Below are 22,350 nucleotides of genomic sequence, written 5' to 3'. Positions count from 1 at the left end.
AGCTTTAGAATATAATAGATGAAATATCCCACAAGTATATCTGCATTTTAGATAAGATGTGCATATTTATTATCTAACAACATATTCATCGAAATAATGCAAGGATAAAATGGTCAATTAAAATTCACAAAAATAGAAATTTCTCAATATCCCAAGTCAAACAATTAGAATACTTTTGCAGGTTTTCCTATTGTAACATCAATTGGAGGATAACATAATTCTTTTTATCTTTAACAATACTACGATTTTGGTAGAAATAACTTTGTTCTCCCTAACTACAAAAGGTCACATTGGTTGCAACTTGCAACCAAAAAAGGGCCCTGTGCAAATTACTTTCACTAATGTGGAGAGTTCCTTTAGAGAGAAAAGAGCAAAATTAAGACTGTTGATTGGAAAACCAATGACTGGGATTGCGATACACATGCAGATATATAACAAATCATAAGTCGTTAAAATTCACCTTGTTGATTTTCCGATCAACATTTACCACCCTGCAGTTTGCACTTTTTCTCCCTAAAGTGGAACCTTCATTTTAGAGGAGTGAAATATGTATATCTAAAATATGCATAATTAATGCCATGTATAGTCAATCAATCTAGCTTTATGCATAGAATTGTATAAGATAGAACCACAGACTAAAATATGCTTTTATGACAAGCAATCCAAATTGTTTCAACATGGTAATTGAACATGTTTGCAGAAACTACATCCTAAAACTTGAGCATACCTGAAGCTGAGAAAATAAACTTTCCCCAGGAGTGATGGATGAACGAATTTGGAATAAGAAGAAAGGCAAGCAAGGGGGAATAGCGATAAGTGGTTCTCTTATAAGGGGAATCACCCGCAGCCATTAAAGCAGCAGCATCAGAAAAGACAAGGTAATCAACATCAGTGTATCTAACCTCCATATGAGCATCTTGCCACTCTCCATATACAATTAAAATAACACGAAAAATGGCAGAGAATAGAAGCAGTGAACGAATATCTAGGAATGTCATTGCTGAAAGGTAACAAAACAAACATCAAAACCGGAACTAGTCCGCTTCAAAACCACAAAAACCCTAAATTTGTCAAATCACGTTAATTTTAACAGGAGAGAGGTGAAGAATTCAGAATTTAGGGTTTATGGCTATGATGCAAGACTTTCTGCTATTATGGAAATGGGTGAGAGAGAGAAAGACAACACACCCTTAATACCCTAACACATATATAATATAATTTAATTAAGAAGAATAAACTTTCAAAGGGTTCGTAAAAGAGTTCACATAAAACTTCAAAACTGTTCTTTCTTCAATATAAGAAAATGACTGAAAAATAAAACTTGAAAGGTAAAATTTAAGAATTTACAATTTTAAAATCATTTATTACAATACCAAATCCATATAAATATTCTGTCCTAGAAATTCTCTGCCCCGATGTCACACTATCAGAGCATTCCCATAATTTAACTGTTGGCATTCTAGATACCACTCGTAGCCGGATCTTCTTCACCTAAAATATCTACAGTTTATACGGTGAGAAAAGAAAATATCTTTATATGCAAAGTACATACAAACATAATCACAATAAAATCTCATCATAATTCATTATTTAATAAAATATATATATAGATATATATATATATATATATATATATATATATATATATATCAATCATTCATCATCTTCACATCTCAATTCACATTTAACATATCTCATTTCACATACACATCTCAATCCATCATAATCCACACCAATTATACAATTTACAACATCATTTCCATATTCATAATTCATGTCAATCTTACAATTAACAATATGTCAAGACCTCGCCACATCTGACACAAGTGATACAGGTTAATTGCCTTCCACACCAAACCAGGGTCACGCCCTCCCTGTAGCATCACTTACCCAGGGGCCGTGCCATCCCTAGTCATTAAGGAGTACGCTCGTCCCTGAAGCATCACCTACCCAGGGTTCGTATCATCCTTGATCATCCGGGAGTACACTCGTCCCTGAAGCATCAACTACCCAGGGTTCGTATCATCCCTGATCATCCAGGAGTACGTATCATCCAGGAGTAACTTACAGGATCCTTAAGTCCAACACTATGTAATGTGTTCTTGATTGTTCGAATAAAGGATGTGGGCAAAAATTCAAGGCATCAATGGGGAGATAAATTAAGGGCAAATGGGAAATCAAAATTCTATAAGGATCTCATACTTGTGTATCAACAATAATATCATAAGATCACAATAAGTTGAAGGTAAAGGTCATTGCTAATAGCATTTATGCACTGCTTGAATAAGATACATCATTGTCGATACTAACCTTCATCACGAAAATAAGGAAGGATCATGGTTACACCACCATGTGTAGAAAAGCGCAGTTGGCAAAACAATGGCTATCAAAAGGTTGTATGAGATTTAGGAAGAGTCATACAATAGGCTTTGTATATTGGCTAAAGCCCTCAAAATTTTTATTTCCATAACAATTTTTTAACATCAAACGTTATCAATGCATGATAAAGTTGAACAAATCATTTTAAACAAAGACAAAACCCATCATCTATTTTGGACATTCAAAGTATGCATCGATGGTTGTACATACTACAAGTTCATAATTCAAGTTGATGGAACTTTTTTGTATGGAAGGTATGGAGGGACTTAATTAGTGGCAGTTGCACGATATGGGCATAATCACATATTCTTGATAGTCTTTACTTTTACTAAAGGAGAGACAACAAATGTTTTGTACTTCTTCTTAAAGAACCAAAAAAAGCATGTCACATCACAAGATGAGTTTTGCATTATTTTTTACAAGCATATCTCAATAATTAGTGTCTACTCACAACTTGGGAGTGGTTGGACACTAAACTTCGTGCATCTGCTTGCATTCGACACATCACCCAAAATTTTATGAGATATTTTAAGAATGAACACAAAAAAAAGTTGTTCATACTAGATAGTATCACAATTATGTGATTACAATTTATAGTATGTCATGACAGAGCCTAAGTTTAACAACCAATAAAATATTTTAAAGGTAATAAATGAATAGGCTAGTAACTAGGTTGATCAAATTCCCAAGCAGCAATGGACACTTGCATGTGACGGAGGACGATGATGGAGACAAATGACTACAAATCTTGTTGATTCCATCAACCCAATGCTAAAGAAATCAAGAAATCTACTGGTATGTGCATTAATCAACTCTACAAATGAAAAGTGAAATGAATATTTTGTTAAGAGGGGGAAGCAAGCATGTAGCAATTGATTACATGAGATACATACATATAGTGTACACATTGAACTATGTCTCTAACACATGCAAAGGATTATTCCACCAAATGCATCACCCAAATTATTGCCCAACCTATCATGGATCACAAATGTCCCATAATCTAAACATGTGAAGAAGTTTGAAAGGTCACTTAAAATCAAGTCGTATACACACTAAGATGGACCTAAGAATAAGGGAACAACTCAAATGTCATCCCCTTTATCAAATTTCAGGACATTCAAAAAACAAATATCCTCATCCTTTGGGAAACTCTAATACACTCTAATATTATTCACTTTCATTGTTATAGTTATACATTGTTATATAATCAAAAGTAAAAAAATTATTAATATTTTGTTACAATATATGGTTTATTTTTTTGACAAATTATATCATCATTAATTAATTCCATTGTCAAAAGTATACAAAATAAAATTAGTTAATATATAAAAAAAAATGTGACAAAAAATAGATACATGAAATTTTTTAAAAAATTGTCACTGAAATTCAAAAATATATATTTGAAAAATATAAATATGAATTTTTGATGATTCAAAAAATCGATTAATTCCATCATCAAATTTATACGATCCAAAAATAATTATAAAACAAAAATTGATTTTGAAAGAGTTATTCATCTTTAATTTATTTATATATATATATATATATATATATATATATATATATATTATAAGCTATTTAATTAACATAAACTAAAAATATAGATTTATTTTTATATAAACTAAAATTAAAAGTCATTTGATTTAAAATTTGAACACAAAAAAAAAAAAAAAAATTTAAATTACAAATAATTTATATTTTATCATTAAAATACTAAAATAAATTTTATATTTAAAAACTATAATATAATTAAAATTATTTTTAAAAAAAATACTAGTTTAGAATTTGGTTTTAAAGAATCCAAATTCTAAACTGTACATACACAATAAAATTTAGGTGTGAATTCCAGTTTCTTAACCCCAAATTCACGTTGAAAGAGACAATGAAGGTAATTTAATATATTATTTTGGAAGACAGCTACTTACACATATTAAAAGCTGTAGAGGATTAGTTAAGAAAAAAATCCAATAATTGATTGTTACTGTTGATTTACAACATATAGAAAAATTGAATAAGTTAATTGACAAAATTACAAAAAATAAATAAATAAATAGTATGTTGGTTGTTTCCATTACTTGTTAATTCTTGAAATATCGGTTGGAAGATTTTAGCTTGTAAAGACAATATAGAAATTTTCAGTGTGCTGATTAAGAAAAACACTGCATAATTCATTCAGAAAGGTCAAATGTCACAGCTTAACAACACAAACGATAAAATATTCGCATCTAAGTGGAAGACATTTTAGTACAGACTATCACTGAATTTTTGGATAGAATTGAATAATTGATGGACTATGGGTAAATTGAAACAATAGCAACACATTGATCATTGTCCATTTAAGCTGTGATAATTGTTAAAATTAATTCGTATTTAAGCTATGATCAGTCAATTGGAAAAGGCCTCAAAAGCCTCGCCTTTAAACAGTAATCTAGAGCAACTGCAGCAGATATAAAAATTAAAAGATTCTCAGACACATAAATTGTCCCATCCTGTGCATGTGATAAGAAGCTTTCAAAGTTCGGGTCAGGAAGTGGACCAGCACCAAGGGTTGCGAGACCTGCATCACGAATTTGTTTCCGTACAATTAAAATCATTTAGATTGTACTGTTTCGACAAAGCATTCATCTCAAGACCACAAAAAAAAAGAAAATGACAGCATATTATTTTATCTAAATTTATGCAGTGGCAAAATTCCAATATATTTAACATGTAAGCATAGTATTATGATTACCTTTAACAACACCAAACGCTGCAGCTACCCCTGTCTTAAGCTGAACATCATCTAAGTTTCTCCTTATAGTGTATCGAAAAGTCACTCCAAACAATGCACAACAAATAAAGTTGATCGCTAAAGGGAGAAGCAGCTGAGTTGTGTTGGTGACCTGAGTGAAGCATATGGGAAGCCCTGTTAAGGTACCAACAAGGGCAGAAATTGATGCTGCTTTTACTGACTCCCGTCTCTCTTCATCTCGATCAATTTCTACACTTTTCATCCCCATGGATGTATCGCCATATTCAGGACCTCCCACATTTACCAGCAGAGAGCTTTCTGCTTCCTCCACCAAGGCTTTTGCCTCCGATATGTCTCTTTGACTTTCTGCAATCTTCCAATCACTCAATTTTTGCTAGTATTAGTAATGACTAAAGTAAAAACCAAGCAATCAATTGCTCAAAAAAAAGAAAATCAAGTCAAAGACACGTGGTAAACTATACAAGACTTGTGCATGGGAAAATCCAATCCAAAAGATTTTTTATGTAATCAAAAGTTTAAAAGGAAGCATAAAAATATCCCTTGAGGTCAGATGGGATTCTTGTTCCTATTCCCCTTCCCCCTCTTGAATGCCTTATGGAACAAATAAAATATTGAGAAAAAAAAATACATTACTCTCTTAATGATTGTGTTAGCAATGACTAGCATTCACATCGAAAGGTTTTGAAGAGGTAGCCGGAAGTAGTCCTGCTGTGCTGCCCTACTGGTAAATATAGCTAGAGGCGTTTCAAGAACAACTATTATTTTAATAATTAGGAGAATTAGTAGGGTTCATTAGGCTACAACTGTAAAAGCGGCAAGATAATAAAATATGGGATATAAATAGGAATTAGGGAGAAAAAAGATAATAAAATATGGGATACAAATAGGAAAGAGGGAGAAAAAAGATAGAGTATTAGGGATTAGAAACAGAAAAGACAGCATTGCAGGGTATGTTCTTCTTTGAAAGGTCAATGTTGTGCACAGGAGACGTTAATTGTATCCCAAGTCCCAACAATTCTCTCAAACAAAAAATAATGGTTATTAGCACGATATTGTCCGAAAAACTCTCTTATCAATAGAACCGTTCGTTCATGTGTTTATAAACCCATGTTCCTCTTCTTATTCTAACAATATATGCGAGATTTTGATTATATCCCACCAGACACCTTGACCTTGTGTTTGAATCAATACAGCAGAGGAAGTTATTTGTTGATTTGCTGCTAGTGTTTATCTTAATAACTATTTATTTTCTTGGTTTCGTATCAGTTTGAGTCATGGACGAATTAATTCTTAGAAATTAAATGTGTGCAAATCAGCCCTAGTGTTTATATATGGTGCAAAAAACACACTACTACAGAAACACCCTCTAACAGAGAATGTCACCTTAAGTGCACATGACCAATTTAATGGTAGAAAAAATACCCTTCTCTTTGGGATTATCAATCAAGCCATAACCACACTCCATAACCCAACAGCCAGCATTTTTTTAACTCAGTATAATTCTGTTGACACAAAAAACATATGCAGAGAGCATCCTATGAAGAACAAAAGAAATTTAACTATACATCACTGCTAACTTTTGATACTAAGATGGCTTCAGCCATTCCCAAAAGTTTCAAAACAAATTTCTAATTTAATCAAGGTTGAAAAGCAGCAGAAACAGAAAGAACTCTAGTTCTATTTTTTAAAAAATAATTTGCTGTTCTCTGCAGATCTTAAAGCTCCAGTTTAGTTCTAGTTAAATAGTTTACTCTGTACTCAATAAACATGGACCATTGGAGGCGACAATTTGGGTACTGTTATTTTCAGAAATGGCTTCCAAACAGCCTTCTCATGAGCCGCTAAATAACAACTTAACCTGCTTAACTTTTTCTCTTTTTTTTTTTCTTTTTCTAAATGGCTCAGATTCTGCACAACTCATAAGGTTGGCAACAATTATTTCACATTTCCTGCGTTCAATGATCATAAAAAGCACGGCCATCATACTCTTATATATAATATAATATACACATTGCTAGGTTTTCATAGCCCGTTGAAGCATCATCTTCTTTTTGTTCAAAGATTTCTTCAAATGGGAGGTCACAGGTTTAAGTTGCACTATGTTCAAAATGTGCATTTACTTCATTACAACGAGATTCTATATTTTAGATTTTTTTTTTCTCATTTTCACAGTGATGGATGTTATCACTGTTACAGAGTACTGATTAATGTTGACTTGGTAAATTTTCACTTGATAATCTACAAATAGTGTAAGCTATCTCATTTTTCATTTTTATCATGTACAGGCAGCCCTTTGATAATAGGGTGCTATAACTTTTAGCAATGCCAATGCCAATAATATTAAGGTTTGATTAATATTGATATATCAGAAAAGTTCCAAGACCATCGGTGCTATTTGAGAAGATTACTAATATATTCTTGCCATATTTTCAAATCATTTCATAAATTAAAATTACATTATTTGATTTACATTAAACCCAACCTTTTCATCATAAGTTTTAGAATCTACTTTCTTGGAATGTTTTCCACAAATTCTTGGAGAACAAAAATAGCAGTTTAGACCTACATTAATTTTCCCACCCTTCATTTCCTTACCCCTATCCAAACAAAAAACAGTGACAATCTTGTCCATTTTTTTTCCAAAACTAGCCAGATATTAACATAAGGGGTTTAGGGTTTACAACCTGACGATGAACTTCTGCTGCTCGACGAACAGAATTATGCAATGGTTTCTGCAGGCACTCCAGTTCTCTCTTCTCCTCTGATATTGTCCTCCATAGATTACTGGCATTAAGATTCCAACATGATCACAAAGATATTTGAAAATTTAAACAGAATATTTCAAATAGCATTAGAATTAAACAATTTCTAATCATGTTCAACAAAGGAAGTGTTTCATCTTATGTAATCTTTTGTTGGTAAGTAAGTTGACTCACGTAGCTTGTGCAAAACAAAGTTTGACTAAACTTCAAAAAGTAAGCTTTTTTCATTCATTTAGTTTGATTCAGCTTTGAGGTGGGTATCAATAGCGTTGATATTTTAGATGAGCAAATAAGGATTATGTTTCCTAATACTCCAATATTAAAAAAAACTTAAGGAATTACTATTTTTTTTAAAATCCCAACAAAACATGAGCTTTAGAATCATAATGTCCTGGTGTGCAACATGAATTTGGCTCCTCTAAAGTGAACAGATTTCACTTAATAAAATATAGTGCAATAATAATCATTAATTAAAAAATTAACAATAGATATTATAATTGATTTTAGATTTTACTATATATATGTATTTGATTTTATCATGATTATCAATTGTTAATTTTTTAATCAACAATTGTGATTACACTTTATCCTTTAAAGTACACTTCTTTACTTTAGAGGAGCTAAATCTGTGCAACATGTTTATAGTCAACACAATTAATGGTAAAATGTGGCGTGGAAGAGTCACATCCAAAATCTTAATAGTAGCATAGCAGATCACAGTGACTGCTGTAATGAAAGCAACAGCTACATATTAAAAAAAATGAAAAAATTGTAAAGCATTCAAATTTGACTTAAATATATTTTGGCCATACAAAACTACCGAGTTTTGGTATGTCCTAAAAAATTGGGATATTGGTTTGGCATGTCAAATGAGCTGCCACCTTCAATTTGCCATGCATTTCATATCATCCATATAAGCATTCCAAATTTTGGTTTTAGTCTCTCATAAATTAGGGCATAGATTTGGGGTGGTCATTTTCTAAAGCGAGTACTTTTGTTTGTCAAAACATCTCTCGCTGATATTTGTACAACTGTTATATGTATCACTGACTTCTAGCTGCTGACTAAGCACCTTGTCAGTTGATGAGCCAGCAACTTGTCACTCAGTTATGATAGCTGGAGTCTGTTGTAAATCAGATAGGTTTTCAATCTTTAGCTGGTAGCAGAAGCCACCTTTGGAGTCTATATATAAGAGCTTTGTCTCTCAGTCTCTCTATAACAACAATTCATCTTTACAGTTTAATAAAAATACAGAAGATAAATTTATCTCAATTCCTTACTCGCCTATTCATATCTTCCCCCCTCTCTTGATAGATTCCAATTGATATGAGAGAAAGATTTAAGATTGAACAGATTGAAAAAAATTTAGGCACAGGCCGTTCTGCATTTTTGAGTAATCCTCCTAATCAAAACAACCAGAGAAATACAATGAGGTATTCGAGAGACCTCTCCTCTCCTACCAACTTCTGAATAATTGCCTACCTCCCATTAACACCCTTTCCTTCCCTATTTAAAGATTATTCAGACTATTAAGTTACAATTGAGTTTCCCCTCTATGCCTTACATACACCCTCTTAATCATTGGTCTCCTATCAGATATCTCCAACATTGTGGGGTCCATTTCCATGATATACCCATCATTCTGTAGGAATATGGCTCTGAATACTTGCTGATTAGATATTGTGCAGTAGTAAAATCTCTCAAAAGACCATCTGCAAAGATACCAACCAACGCTTGTTGGAGGAGAAGGATGGATTGTTAGTGTGGACGGTTTGGAAGATATAATTGGAGGGCATGTATGGTTGGGTTCCATCTGTATATTTGGTGGAATCTGACATATCTTAACCAAACCCTTTGCGTGGGCTCAGCGTGCACTTGTATGGTCTGGAGAAGCTTACTTATCTTATAATTTAGGTGCTTTATCTATTTTTGATTTTATTGGTTGTTGCTTTGTCTAGTTTAATAATACCGCTTATCCTAGTGAGTTTTACGGGCCCACTGGACTAGAAGCTTCTCAAGCTCAAGCATTTACTTTTCTAGTTAGAGACCAACATCTTAGGGCTAACGTAGGATCGGCTCAAGGACCGACAGGTTTAGATAAATATCTAATGCGTTCTCCCACTGGAGAAGTTATTTTTGGGGGAGAAACTATGTGTTTTTGCCGGACATTCAAAAAGGTAATAGATAACTTTGAAAGGAATAAAATTAAGAAAATAACATTAAGAATCAAGCCTTGCTTGATAGAACTAGGTATGTTGAATCTTAAAAGACAACAAAAAAATAACACATAAGCAAAATACACATGCACACAATAAGAGGATGAAATAATGTCATACTTGTAGAGATTGAAGATCTAGCGAATGATGGAAGAAACAAAGAAAGTATAAGTATTCAATATTTCAATTAAAGGCTACAAAGAAGTAAGAACACTGAAAATCACACAACTAAGTGCAACAACAACAATACAAAACTAAAAAAAAATAATAAAAAAAAGCATAATAGATACAAAACTAACCGGAAGGAAACAATGTGGGGATATGGGGCTCACAAAGCAGTGAACAGTGAACAAAAGAAGAGATAGATTTTAGGGATTGGAAGAGAGAAATCTATATTAAATGTACATATAATGGGGTTCCATTATCTGAAAGAGAATTTCCCCAAAAATGGTTAACAGATGGTATTCAAATAAAAATCTTATTTCCTTTTCGTCTAAAACCTTAGCACAAATCTAAGCTACGATTCAATGAAAAGAAAAAAGATCCAATAGATCCACCTTTTTTAACTCCGATAATATAAAAAATCGAAGAAATGCATAATAAATGAATGCAATTTCATACTATGTAAGTTTAGTAAAATACATAAGATATAATTCAGATTATACCACATCACTTATTTTACTGGATCTTACGGAGCCTGCATCGTTGTGCTAATTAGGGGATTTAGGGTTTGCAAATTTCATTCAAATCTAGCAAAGTATTGTTTCTGTTCATTGAGCAAAAAGTGAGTGCCGAGTGAAGCCAAAAAGCGGCCTGTCATTTATTTTTCCAGCCGTAAGTAATACAATTGAATTTGGCAGTGCACCAAACTGCAACTTTAGAAGTTTGGATTTTTAAAACTGAGCTATAAAATAGTTCAATTCAATTTTTATCCTAAACAGTTCAATTTTTTTCAATTTAATTAGTTCAGTTATATGCCAGTTCAACTCAGTTAATTCTGACCATCCGTAGTTCCTTCTATCGATAAAGATAACTTCACTTTTCTAATGAGTGTAGTAGAATAAGATAATTACCTTACCTCTCTCATAGCAAACATGTCAAATTAAATGGAATCGGTTGATTTTGTTGTCACCAGTACCCTTTGCATGAGCAGGATCCATTTTTGAAATGATGGAAGCGACTTGAATCTCTTAGTATGATCTCATGTTCAATAATCTTGGAAATGTAAGATATGGCACTGTGGCAATCACCACAGATGCGTAAATTCTTGGTTATTCGAATAGGTGCACCTGGAGGTAATGTTAGGATGCCATAGGCAAGAGCCAACTTCTCACTGTGTTCAAAAACCAGGTCACCCTTTTCTTCATCATCTACATCATGAAGAGCAAAGCTTGTCTGAGGAACATACCCAATGGCTTTAATGCGTTGAATCAAGTCTGCGAGTGTTTCATTTATCAGCTGAGATTGTGAATGAGATCTGTCTCCCACGAAAAAGGTTGCAACGCCTTTCCTTCCTTGGACCCAGCTGCAACCAGGTCTTTTCTTGATTCCAGAACGTTTCATCATATATCTAATCCTAGCCACGTCTTTCCAGCGTCTAGCATTAGCATATAGGTTTGAAAGCAATGTGTATGACCCATCATTCCCGGATTCCAATTCTAACAAACGGTTTGCAGCAAATTCCCCAAGTTCTATATTTGAATGTAGCCGACAAGCACTAAGCAAGGCAACCCACACTACTGGGGTTGGTTCCATAGGCATTTCATTAATGAGCTTCATAGCTTCACCTAAACAACCAGCACGACCCTAGAGATCAACCATGCAAGCATAATGCTCTGGTCCAGGATCTACCCCAAAATCCTTGCTCATTCTATTAAAGAGGTCGATTCCATGATCCACCATTCCCGAATGACTACAAGCATAAAGCAAAACAAGGAAGGTTATGCTATCAGGCACTAGAGGCACTTCCCTCATTTCACCAAAAACCCGAAGAGCATCTTCACCGCGTCCATGCATGCCATATCCAGTCATTAAAGACGTCCAAGAGACTGCATTTCTCTGTGGCATGTTGTCAAAAACAATTTGACCGGTGTCGACATCTCCAGATTTGGAATACATGTCTATAAGACAATTAGCCACAAATAGCATAACAGAATCATAGCAATTGCGCAACACATAAGCATGAATTTGCCTCCCAAACCTCAATGCTGCTAAACGAGCACAGGCCACAAGGGTACATGATAAAGTAAAATCATTAGGCTTGATAGACTTATCCGTTTGAAACATCTCAGAGAAAAGTTGTAGGGCATGATTGGCATCACCGTGCTGGGCATACCCGCCAATCATCACAGTCCAGGTAACCACGTCCCTATCTTTTGTGGATACTGAATCAAACATTTTTCTAGCAATTTCTGTACTTTGGCATTTAGCATACATGTCAATTAGACCATTAATCACCTTCAAATCATCATCCCCAGGATCTTGTCTATCTAAGTTAAGAATAAATTTGATGGCATAACAATGAGTTTCTTTCCCATGAAGCAATGCTCCAACAGACGCACAAGCTGAAAGCAAGGACACGAGAGTAACTACATTTGGACGAGAACCAGAGTTCAACATCTGCCTAAACACATCCAAAGCTTCACAACCTTGCCCTCTCTGCGCATACCCTGTGATAACAGCAGTCCACGTCACAACATCTAATTCGATGTTTTCCTCGCGCATCTTCTCGAACAAAGAAAGAGCATGCTCCAATCTTCCTGCTTGAGAATAGCCAGTGACCATGGCATTCCAAGAAACAACATCTTTAAACTTCATCCTCTGGAAAACCTTATTTGCTTCCTCCATCCTGCCACACTTGGCATACATATCAACCACAGCATTCCCTACGAAAACATCATCCACCAATCCGCTTCTAATAGCAAACCCGTGAACCTGTTTGCCGCGCAATGAGGCAGCCAGGGAAGCACAAGCTGGAAGTATGTTAACTAGGCTGATAACGTCCGGGGATATCCGATGAAGTGTAGTCATTTTACTAAACAACGCGAGTGCAGTATTTGCATAGAAAGCACACATATAAGCAGACACAATAGAATTCCAAGAAACCAAGTCCTGAATGCCTCGCTGACACAAATCATCGAACATGTTGTGTGCATGATGGAGTGCACCACATTTGCCGTACATAGCAACAACGGCATTACAAACGAATACATTGGAGACAAAGCCGGAGCGACAAACGGTAGCATGGAGCGAAGCACCGAGGGAGAGAGAAGGGAATTCGGCGCAAGCTTTGAAAACAAAAGGGAAGGTGTAGTGGTCAGGGGTCCAGCCGAGTGATTTCATGCGACGGTAGAGAGAGAACACGTCACGAGGGATTCCAATATGAAGGGCGCGCCTTATGAGTTTATTCCACCAGAAAACGGAGGATAGTGACGGCGTGAGGCGCTCCACAAGCAAAATGGCGTTCGGAGCAGAATTGCAGGCTATGTATGTGCCAATAAGGTTGGTCACCACCAACTGGACAACACCTTGAACGATGCTTTGCTGATGCAACAGTTTCGCGTGGGGTAAAGAATTGCACTGTTTCAAAGTTGTAGGAGTGATTGGGATTGTTGCGCTTGTATTACTAGTACAAGACAACAGGCGGGTACTAGTGAGTAGTGACAGCAATAGCTTCGAGGTTACTGGAAAACAGCGTACAAACATGCTAATGCTATCTTTGCTCACACCACCGCCGCGCTGGAACCCCGAGACATCAACAATTCACAAGCACTTTTAACTTTCAAGAGATTGTGCTAGTGTCCCGTTAACGGTGCCAGTTTATATGAGGGGGTTTTGGTGCCCATCTCATGCTAACAAATCACAAATTGACACGTGACTATAATAAGCTGAGTCATACTCAAACGGTCAAGGGGCAATTGGGAAATTTCACAAGGGACAGAATATCCGTGAACAAAGCACAATGATTTGTGAAAATGGAGTGTCGTTTCTGAAGCCTAAACTCTCATCCTCTCCCAAGACGAATCCCTCATCTTCTTCGATGAAGCAAGGTCATTTATGAATTGTAAACGGTTATCTTCTCCGACGACGAATCCCTCATCTTTGACATCCTGTTTAGTAACGCGGGCATCGACAGCAGTTATGACCCTTCCATCATGGCCCTTGATCCGGGTGAGTTCAAGAGCGTTTTTAAGGTGAACGTGTTCAGTTATTTTTACGCCACGAAACACGCTGCTAAGATAATGGTTCCGAGAAAGAGAGGGAGCATTGTGTTCACTGCTAGCGTTGTTTCAGCAACTCATGTGGGTTTGCCGCACCCATACACGGCGTCGAAGCATGCGGTGGTGGGTCTGATGAAGAACCTGTGCGTGGAGTTGGGGAAGCATGGAATCAAAGTTAATTGCGTTTCATCGTACCGGTGGTGACACGCCAACTGGGGATGGAGAAGGAGAAGGCTGAAGAAGTGTATTCGGAGGCGGTGAACTTGAAGGGGTGCGTGTCAATTTGTGAAATTCCCCAATTACCCCTTCACCGGTGGATTCTGACTTAACTTATTATAGTCACGTGTCAATTTGTGATTTGCTGACATGAGAAGGCCACTAAAACCCTCTCATATAATGGGGTAGAGTAGTATATACCTCCGTTATTGGTTTAGGATTTTATAGTTTTCTTTTAAGTAAAAACAGTTTCTTCCTTTTTAAATAGTATGTTATATCATTTAAAAATAATTTAAAAAGTTTATTAAAATTTATTGATATTTATTTAAAAAATATTACAACTTAAAAATAAGTATTAAAAAAAATAAAGATTTGAAAGGATTTTTGTATTAGAAAGATTTTGAAAGATTTTTTAAAAATATTTATAAATATCAAATTGAGAGATTGTTTGAAGTGATTTTTTAAGTACTTCAAGGATTTTTAAGTGAATTTTTTATCTTTTTTTTTTATACCTCTCTCTTCTCCATTTTTTTCACTAATAATAGTATTGATCCTAACCCCTAACCCATAACCTTAAACCCTCAACCCCTAACTCATAATTGCTCAACCCTCAACCCTCAACCCCAAACCCCAAACCACAACCCATAACTCGTAATCCCTAACCCTAAACAATTGAATAAATAATACAAGTGCATTAGTGAAAAGTTGTTTAAGTACTATTCACGAGCTATGATTGTATTTCATTCCTTCAATGAAATCCAATTAGAGCATGTCCCTCGAAACATGAACCAAATAGCAAAAAGAATTGGCGCAAATTGCATCTGGGTACAAATTAAAGAATCAGAACCTCGAAAAAGTAATTAACATTGAGCATGAATTGGTTAGTCAACACGAGTGTTTCACTACTATTGATATGTCAAGCATTCGAGATTGGAGGAAAGACATAATAGAGTATCTCCAAAACCCAGACTCGAAGACTGAAAGGAAAATCAAGTATTAGGCTATCAACTACATTATCTTAAATAATGATTTATACAAGAAAGGGTTCGATGGCATATAGTTTAAATGTCTAGGAAGTCATGAAAGTTATATAGTTATGGTTGAAGTTTATGAGAGAATTTGTGGAGCTCATCAAGCAGGAGAAAAAATGAAAAAGACTCTATTGAGGAAAGGGTATTATTGGCCAACCATGATCAAAGATTATTTCAAATTTTCAAAACCCTGCGAGGAGTGCCAAAAGCACGACCCTATCTAGAAAGAACCTGCAAGCGAATTACATTCGATTATCAAACCTTGGCCTTTCCAAGGTTGGGCAATTGATTTAATTAGTCAAATTCACCCGTTGTCAACAAAAATCCACAAATACATAATTGTAGCCATAAACTACTTCACGAAATGGGTGGAAGCAATCTCTTTAAACGATGTAGATCAAAAAGACATGATAAACTTTATCGAAGATCACATTATTTTCAGGATTGGAATTCCCCAATCAAATCAAATGATATAAAATGCCTATGTACAATATTTTGATTTAACAATACTATAAGCCTGATAGGCTTGATCTAAGCTTTGTCTTCGAGAAGCGCACTGGGTCTTCAACCTCTTTTTGTGATCCAAGGTTTTCAAGAGTTTAGATAATATCTCCTTCCCTTCATCCCTCAATCGTTTCTGTTTTTGAACCACCTATTGACTTTGGACTTTTAATGCTACATGTTTGGCCTGAAGCTCGTCAAGTTCTTTTTGTAGGACTTCGATGGTTCTCTCGGTGTTAGCTTCCTTTTTCTGTAGTTGCATCAAGGCTAGTATCATTTGCTCCATAGATTCTAGTATCGAGAGCAACTCCGACTTGAGTTGTTCAAGCCTAGCTCAATCCCCCTCTGTACCCACCTTGATCTGGGCGGCTTCTTGGTAGGAACTAGCTCACTTGGCATGTAGCTCAAACAGAAACGTGAAAGTTTTCACATACTCTTGTAGTTCATTATTTATTTTGAGGGGGAGATTAGGAAAGGCCATTATATCAACCACCATTTATTCGATCTCAATCTTGAAATGAATCAAGGAGTGTCTGGTTGAGATCCTCTACATAAGCCTTGGAACAAAATGATGCTAGTAGCGGTTGGAAGCTCACTTTGAAGCCCATAGCTTTCTTAGACGTTGATGCACTACTGGTCCAGTTGTCTAGGACCTCAAAAATATTATTGACATCAATGTCGTTATTGAAGAAACTAATGAGGTCTAGATCAGTTGAAGGTATCGAGGCTGGTGGAGGCATGGAGGACCCAGCATCATCCTTAACTGGTTGAGACAATGGAGTAAGTGATTGGGTTGTATCTTATAAGACCAACTCCGCATTTGTAAAGGAACCACTCAAATTTACTCCTATGTTTTCGAAAGCATGAAGATCAGTAAAATAAATAAATACCTCGAATTGAAGGAGCTTCAGGGTTAATCTCAAAAGAGGGGGCATCACCTTGTGAGGATTGAGGAAGGGTGGCTTCGACCCCCATAGAAGCCACCAACAGTTCAGCATTAGCAATGACCTCCAGGTTTGATGTGACAACCAACAAAAGAAAAGATAAGATAATTAGCAACTTCAAATCTCAAAAGAGATTAACTAATTGAAAAATACATACCCCCAAAGGACGATCAATCACTTGTCAAACATCTTTAGAAACATCTTGAGAAGAAAATTTGTTAATGATATCAACATCCTGCAAGTGTAAAGTAATAATCATTTGATGTAAGGTAACCAAAGATAGAAAACCTTAGTGATACATTGATTCGTAAAGATACCTACCTCTTGAATTTTTCTTTAGACGTTTCTTGAGGACTACCAAGAGCAATACTCACTTTAAGGGTGCTCTAATCATCCTAAAACATAAGAACAAGTTTAGAAAGCCCAAGACGGTTAAAAATTCGATATATAGAGATTCAAATGCCTTCACATGTGACTTCATGGCATCCTTCATCAACTTGTCGACCTTGGGCAATTTTTCGAATTTTCTTGAGGGGATTTTTTGTTTTCCCTTACCATTGTCAAGCTTCCTCATGGTGGAAATCTAGATCAAACAAGATCAATTAAATAGAATTGAGAGTATAAATTGACAGTAGGAGATTTACATTTTTGTCGCTCGAAGAATCTACTTTAATCTTCTTTTTAGATGAGTCGAGATCCTGAAGTCGAAGGAACATTAGTTGAAGAAATATAGGACAAACAAAGAGTAAAAAATAATAAACTTGGACCGAATTGAAACTTTATCAGAAGTAGTTTTTTTGTTCTTCAACTTAAGAGAAAATATCCTCTTTCTTAGCATCGTCTTTTTTGAGTAAGGTACAATCATCAAAAAAGACATCAAAAGTAAAAAAGTTAAGATATTATCAGGATATACAACTATTTTATCGATCCAACACAGAGGCCATCTTTTATACCTAGGAAATCGTCCACAATACATCTTGCAAAGCTAACTAGACTCTTTATAGGGATGCTTTTATGCTTCTCATATAAGGGATCAAGAGTCTTCACCCAAGGAGGATAAAATAAATATTTTAAATATTGCTCAAATCGGTAAATAATATTATGATTCTTGTAAGTACCTGAAATCTTTGGGCCCTATGTAGAAAAAGGAAAATTGATCAAATGTTGTAGGAAGTGCTCGAATGTGAACACCTTATCAATATAATATTTACACCACCAAAGAAGGAAACACTTCGACACAAGGAAAGAAGGGGAGAAGGAGAATGGGGTAAGAAACAATTGCTTCTCAGGACTCAAAATCAAGTTCGTTACTACATCATAGTCACCCCTCTCAACGTAAATGTCTAAATCGATCTTTTCTTTTCGACAAATAGGAAGGGGCTTCATCTGACACAGACCAAACTATCTGGCAAAAGGTTGTGGCTGATATGGGTAAACTTTCACGTCCTTTTGTTTCATACCCGAAAAGATGACATCCCAAGATAAAAATATGAACCATATGTCGATCATATCTCGAGAAATACACCCAATTTGATTATTTTTTCAACCAAGCGAGACCTACCAAATCAAGTCGAATGAAAAGGGCCAAGTCTTCAAAAAAAACTCCCCGAAACTGAGAATAGTCTGCACATATCGAGCAAAATTCTCAATGGACCTCATCTTGGGAGTCAAAGCGGCTAGTCTTGCCCCCTCAAGTGTGTAGGTAATAGAAAATTGAAGGGGAACGAGCTTGAGCTTCCTTTTGAAGATGGCATTAAGCCATAACTACAGTAACCAAAGAGGTCTACAGAGATTCCTAGGGTCAGTCTCTCGGAATAGAATCTTAGAAGCTTTATCGAGACAAGTATACAAAACAGCTAACAATAACTTGCTCAAACAAACTTTCTTTCGCAAATGTAAAGATTGAGCAAGGACATAGTAATGCTTTGGTACTTAAAGAGAGGGAGTACAGAAAATACAAGCAGATAACCAATACAAGAGGAAAGTAATATGCTCCGAGTTAGTGATAGGCTCGTCCACCTTACCATGATAAGCGTTGATGAAACCTAAGTAGGTCTTCTTGTCCCAAACGATTGAAGTATCTTTGAAAACATGCAAGTCAGACTTGGCTAATTGAATGAAATAAAAAAATACCAATATCAAGCCAAATAGACTTCATAGGACCTTCAACATGCTCAAGCCATTGAATGTGCCTATCTTTAATAGGAGGAAAAGCTCTAAAAATTTTGGTAGTATTAGTAAAAAGAGATAAATCTATCCTAGATGAATCAACGAAGGGTAGAGAAGAAGTATCCTTCGGAAGTAGACTGTTAGTATACTTCTTTTTGTTCTGACTAAAAAAGGGACCTAAGAAAGCACGAGAGGAATCGTCTTGAGCATAAAAAGGTATAAGTACCTGAGACTGATAAATCTTGACACTTGCTTCCTTCATCCCACGAATAGGAGCGAAGGGATCATTGCCTCCTTCTAGAGTAGAGATAGCAACATTCTCCATTAAAGGTGGGACACTTGGTGTAGAAGAAGTAGAAACATGAACAGCTGAGAGCTCAGGAGCAACAATAGAGGTACAAGTAGTAGAGGTATTCATGAATACAAGAGAGAGCATGAAGGTTGAAGAGGAAGAAGTTTGAAGACAAAGGAGAAATTTTACTGAGGTGATAAAAGGCAATGTTTCAAAGTAAAAATGCCTAAATAAGAAGTAAATGGGCTTTGGCTAAGAATGAGCACGTGGTTAAAATCCAAAAAATCTAAAATTTAAATTTGTATTCAAATGTATTTGATGCAAAAAGGGGATTGCCTATCCTAGGAAAGCAAAATCCACACTGCCAAAAGTTACTAAAAGGAGAGAAGAATCAAAGATTTGATTTGATTTGTGTCAGAAGCATTTAATGAATATGGATAGACACATTTAGGGTTTCATCGAATATACTTGGAACACATTCATACTTATAAAAAACATTTGCTCTCCTGCACCTCGAGGAAAATATTTTTTAGGGGGCATTTGTTGGGGTAAAATTGTGAAATTTTTTAAGTACTCAAAATATTCTCAAGAGTTCTTTTGACACTTGAAGAAGAGAAATTACAAGTAGTTAAGGGAAGTTACCCATGATGCGTAAATGACAAAAATGGTTACATATCGCATGAGACCTCTGCATAATAACCATTTTTTGAAGTAAAAACTGACGGCCTTGAAGGAATTATTCAATAAATCAAAAATTTTGGAAGACAGTTGTAAGAAGTTGATAACAATTGGGAACGATTACCCACATCACGTAGTGCAAGGTAGTTATATATTACACGTCAAACTAATGCAAAATAACCACTCTCCCCTAATTTCTATAAATTAACGAGGTAGACTCATCCTAAAAGGTCAGAAATTCAATACTTACACGCTCATACGCACCTACTGCCTACGTTCATGGCTCCCGTGCATGAGATTGCTGAGTATGATTTTTTTGGCCATTTTCTTTTCTTTCCTAGCTTAGTTTTAGAGTATTTTATTTTAAGTGTTTCTGTTTCTCCCAAGTAGCCTATGTATTGTTATTCATGAAATATTTGAAGCAAAGGGTATGTTTATTGTGTTTAATATACGTGTCGTTCATTTGATTACCTTAAGAGTTTATATGCATGAATCTTGCTTCGTGGTAGTTTATGAAGAACATCTTGAAATCTTTGCATGTTAAATTACACAAAAATTGAATTTCGACTAGTTTAGCTTGTTTATTTCAATTTAGTCACTATTATTTTATAGGAATGAGATTCATGATTGAAAAATTTGTTGCATGCTAAGAATGTACATAATTTAATCTGAGAGTCTCGCATACAAAATTCATTCAATCAGGGTTAATCTTCATATTTGTGAAGTTCATTGTTGATTGTAAGTGAGAAAACCGCAAACAAATTCTACTTGCTACACATACTTAAATTGAAAATTTTGCTAATTCGAATAAAAAGGATCCGTAAACGAAATTCACCGCAAACAGGTGTTGATAACTTCCCTGAATCCTTGTAACTGCTCTTTTCCAATTGTCGAACGAACACTCAAAAATACTTCGAATACTTAAAAAATTTCACAATTTTACCACATTAACTATCTAAATTACTTGAAGCCATAAAATTAAATAAGGACATGCCTACACTTATGACAATCATAGAAAACTATCAACTATTTAGAGAAATTTGAGTAGTGATGACCAAAATCACCAAGTGGCCTATTCATAGGGGAAATTGTTGGTAGCCCAAAAGACAAAATCCTCCAACAATCATTAAATCATTTTGATTCAACAACTAATATGATCATGCCATTTCTTCTTTCAAAGAGGATAAGAATCACCCAATTGTAACACATGATGACCTGACAAGGCATAATGCCCAAATAGACACGAAAGTTATCATTATTAATTGGCCTAACAAGCATGATTCTCCTAAAAAGATACACTAAACCATTAAAGGCAAATGATATTGAACTCAAAGGCTAAAAAATGGACGACTTGACAAACACCAACACCAATATATCGCTTGTGACTTTTATGCCTCCTCCTTCGCATGAATTCGAGGATTGGTGGATATGTACCATATAGGCCAAATGGATACTAGCATGGATAAGGACGAATAAATATTCAATTATTAAGGGTCAAATGACATAATTTAACATGGTCAAATGCCTTATGGACAGTATCAACTTTTGAAGGTAAAAAAAAGAGAGAAAAATATAAGAACAACATGTAAAGGTTAAAAAAAGGGAGATAAAAATATAAGAACATTATTTTATTTATCTGAAGGTTGCATTTCAAGGGACGATACTTAGTTCTCAACAAATAAAGAAGGTGCATAATTCTCAACAAGTGCAAGTATCATTTCCCTTGAAATATTATCTTGAGATTCTTAGGTGCTTGTGTTTGTAACTGAAAATTTTCTCAAGCTATAGCATTCCTTATACTCTAGGTTCATATTTCCTTATAATGGAATTTATTTTACCAATAAAAAAGTTAAAATGCTCATAATTTCATAATTATTTTTTTTACTCATTTCTATACGTGCATCATAACAACAATTATTTTATTTAAAATATTTATTTTAGTGAAAGTGAAAAAATATGTATAGTAAAGAAGGTTAGCTAACTTTCAAATGAAAACAAATTTTGGAAAGTACCACACAATTTATAGAAGACACAAAGTCCAAAATCATATAACTCAAAAATTGCAAAAGAAAAAATGATTAAGGTTTTGCATGATCCAAATATTTTAAGAGAGAAGAAGATGAACATTACCCTTCAAAGCCATTTTTGTCTTTATTAATTGGTTTACATGTTGTCAAATTAATCCTT

At 34.9% G+C, this 22,350-nt stretch overlaps 3 protein-coding genes across 3 annotated transcripts; all 3 read right to left on the bottom strand.

Moving 5' to 3' along the window:
* Positions 1–4,684: 4,684 nt before the first annotated feature.
* LOC109790364 (uncharacterized) lies at positions 4,685–11,897 on the bottom strand. Its single transcript, XM_020349498.3, has 4 exons — positions 11,186–11,897; positions 7,819–7,918; positions 5,114–5,486; positions 4,685–4,939 (listed from the first exon to the last, which is right to left on the bottom strand). Exons 1-4 carry the CDS (start codon positions 11,206–11,208, stop codon positions 4,764–4,766), a joined length of 672 nt encoding a protein of 223 aa, XP_020205087.2. The 5' UTR covers positions 11,209–11,897; the 3' UTR covers positions 4,685–4,763.
* LOC145952973 (pentatricopeptide repeat-containing protein At5g16860-like) lies at positions 11,208–11,891 on the bottom strand. Its single transcript, XM_083066082.1, has one exon. The coding sequence runs from the start codon at positions 11,889–11,891 to the stop codon at positions 11,241–11,243; it is 651 nt and encodes a 216-aa protein (XP_082922208.1). The 3' UTR covers positions 11,208–11,240.
* Positions 11,208–14,636, bottom strand: LOC114914874 (pentatricopeptide repeat-containing protein At5g16860). The gene has a single exon (XM_029269653.2). The coding sequence runs from the start codon at positions 13,815–13,817 to the stop codon at positions 11,919–11,921; it is 1,899 nt and encodes a 632-aa protein (XP_029125486.2). The 5' UTR covers positions 13,818–14,636; the 3' UTR covers positions 11,208–11,918.
* Between the last annotated feature and the right edge of the window lie 7,714 nt (positions 14,637–22,350).

This window comes from Cajanus cajan, chromosome 11, assembly GCF_000230855.2.
Source record: "Cajanus cajan strain Asha chromosome 11, NIPB_CcT2T_4, whole genome shotgun sequence".
Classification (NCBI taxonomy): domain Eukaryota; kingdom Viridiplantae; phylum Streptophyta; class Magnoliopsida; order Fabales; family Fabaceae; genus Cajanus; species Cajanus cajan.
The sequence above is the reverse complement of the archived record's forward strand: the minus strand, read 5'-3'. Positions and strand labels throughout refer to the sequence as shown.